At 60.5% G+C, this 294-nt stretch overlaps 1 protein-coding gene across 1 annotated transcript in view; it reads left to right on the forward strand.

Moving 5' to 3' along the window:
• The window catches only part of LOC106899986, a 9745-nt gene extending 9500 nt beyond the window's left edge, over positions 1 to 245 (forward strand). Inside the window, exon 7 of the mRNA XM_014961938.1 lies at positions 106 to 245. Within this exon, the coding sequence (XP_014817424.1) occupies positions 106 to 245 (140 nt within the window). The remainder of the gene's footprint in view (positions 1 to 105) is intronic.
• Positions 246 to 294: the final 49 nt, after the last annotated feature.

The following is a 294-nucleotide window of genomic DNA, read 5'->3' on the forward strand; positions in this document are numbered from 1 at the left end:
CCCCCACATCTGGACCCGCACACATCTGGATCCCTGTATAGCTGGACCCCCATATACTTATCCCTCTGCACATCTGGCTCCCCCCACATCCGTACCCCTGCACAGCTGGATCCCTGCACATCTGCTCCCCATATGCTAATACCCCTGCACATCTGGCACCCCGCACATCGGACCCCCATATAGCAGGTCCCCGCATGCTAATCCCCCCGCACATCTGGCTCCCTGCACATTGGACCCCCATATAGCGGGGTCCCCACACAGCTGGACCCCCATATGCCAATCCCCCCGCACATC

This window comes from Calidris pugnax, unplaced genomic scaffold (genome assembly GCF_001431845.1).
Source record: "Calidris pugnax isolate Ruff unplaced genomic scaffold, ASM143184v1 scaffold772, whole genome shotgun sequence".
Lineage (NCBI taxonomy): Eukaryota > Metazoa > Chordata > Aves > Charadriiformes > Scolopacidae > Calidris > Calidris pugnax.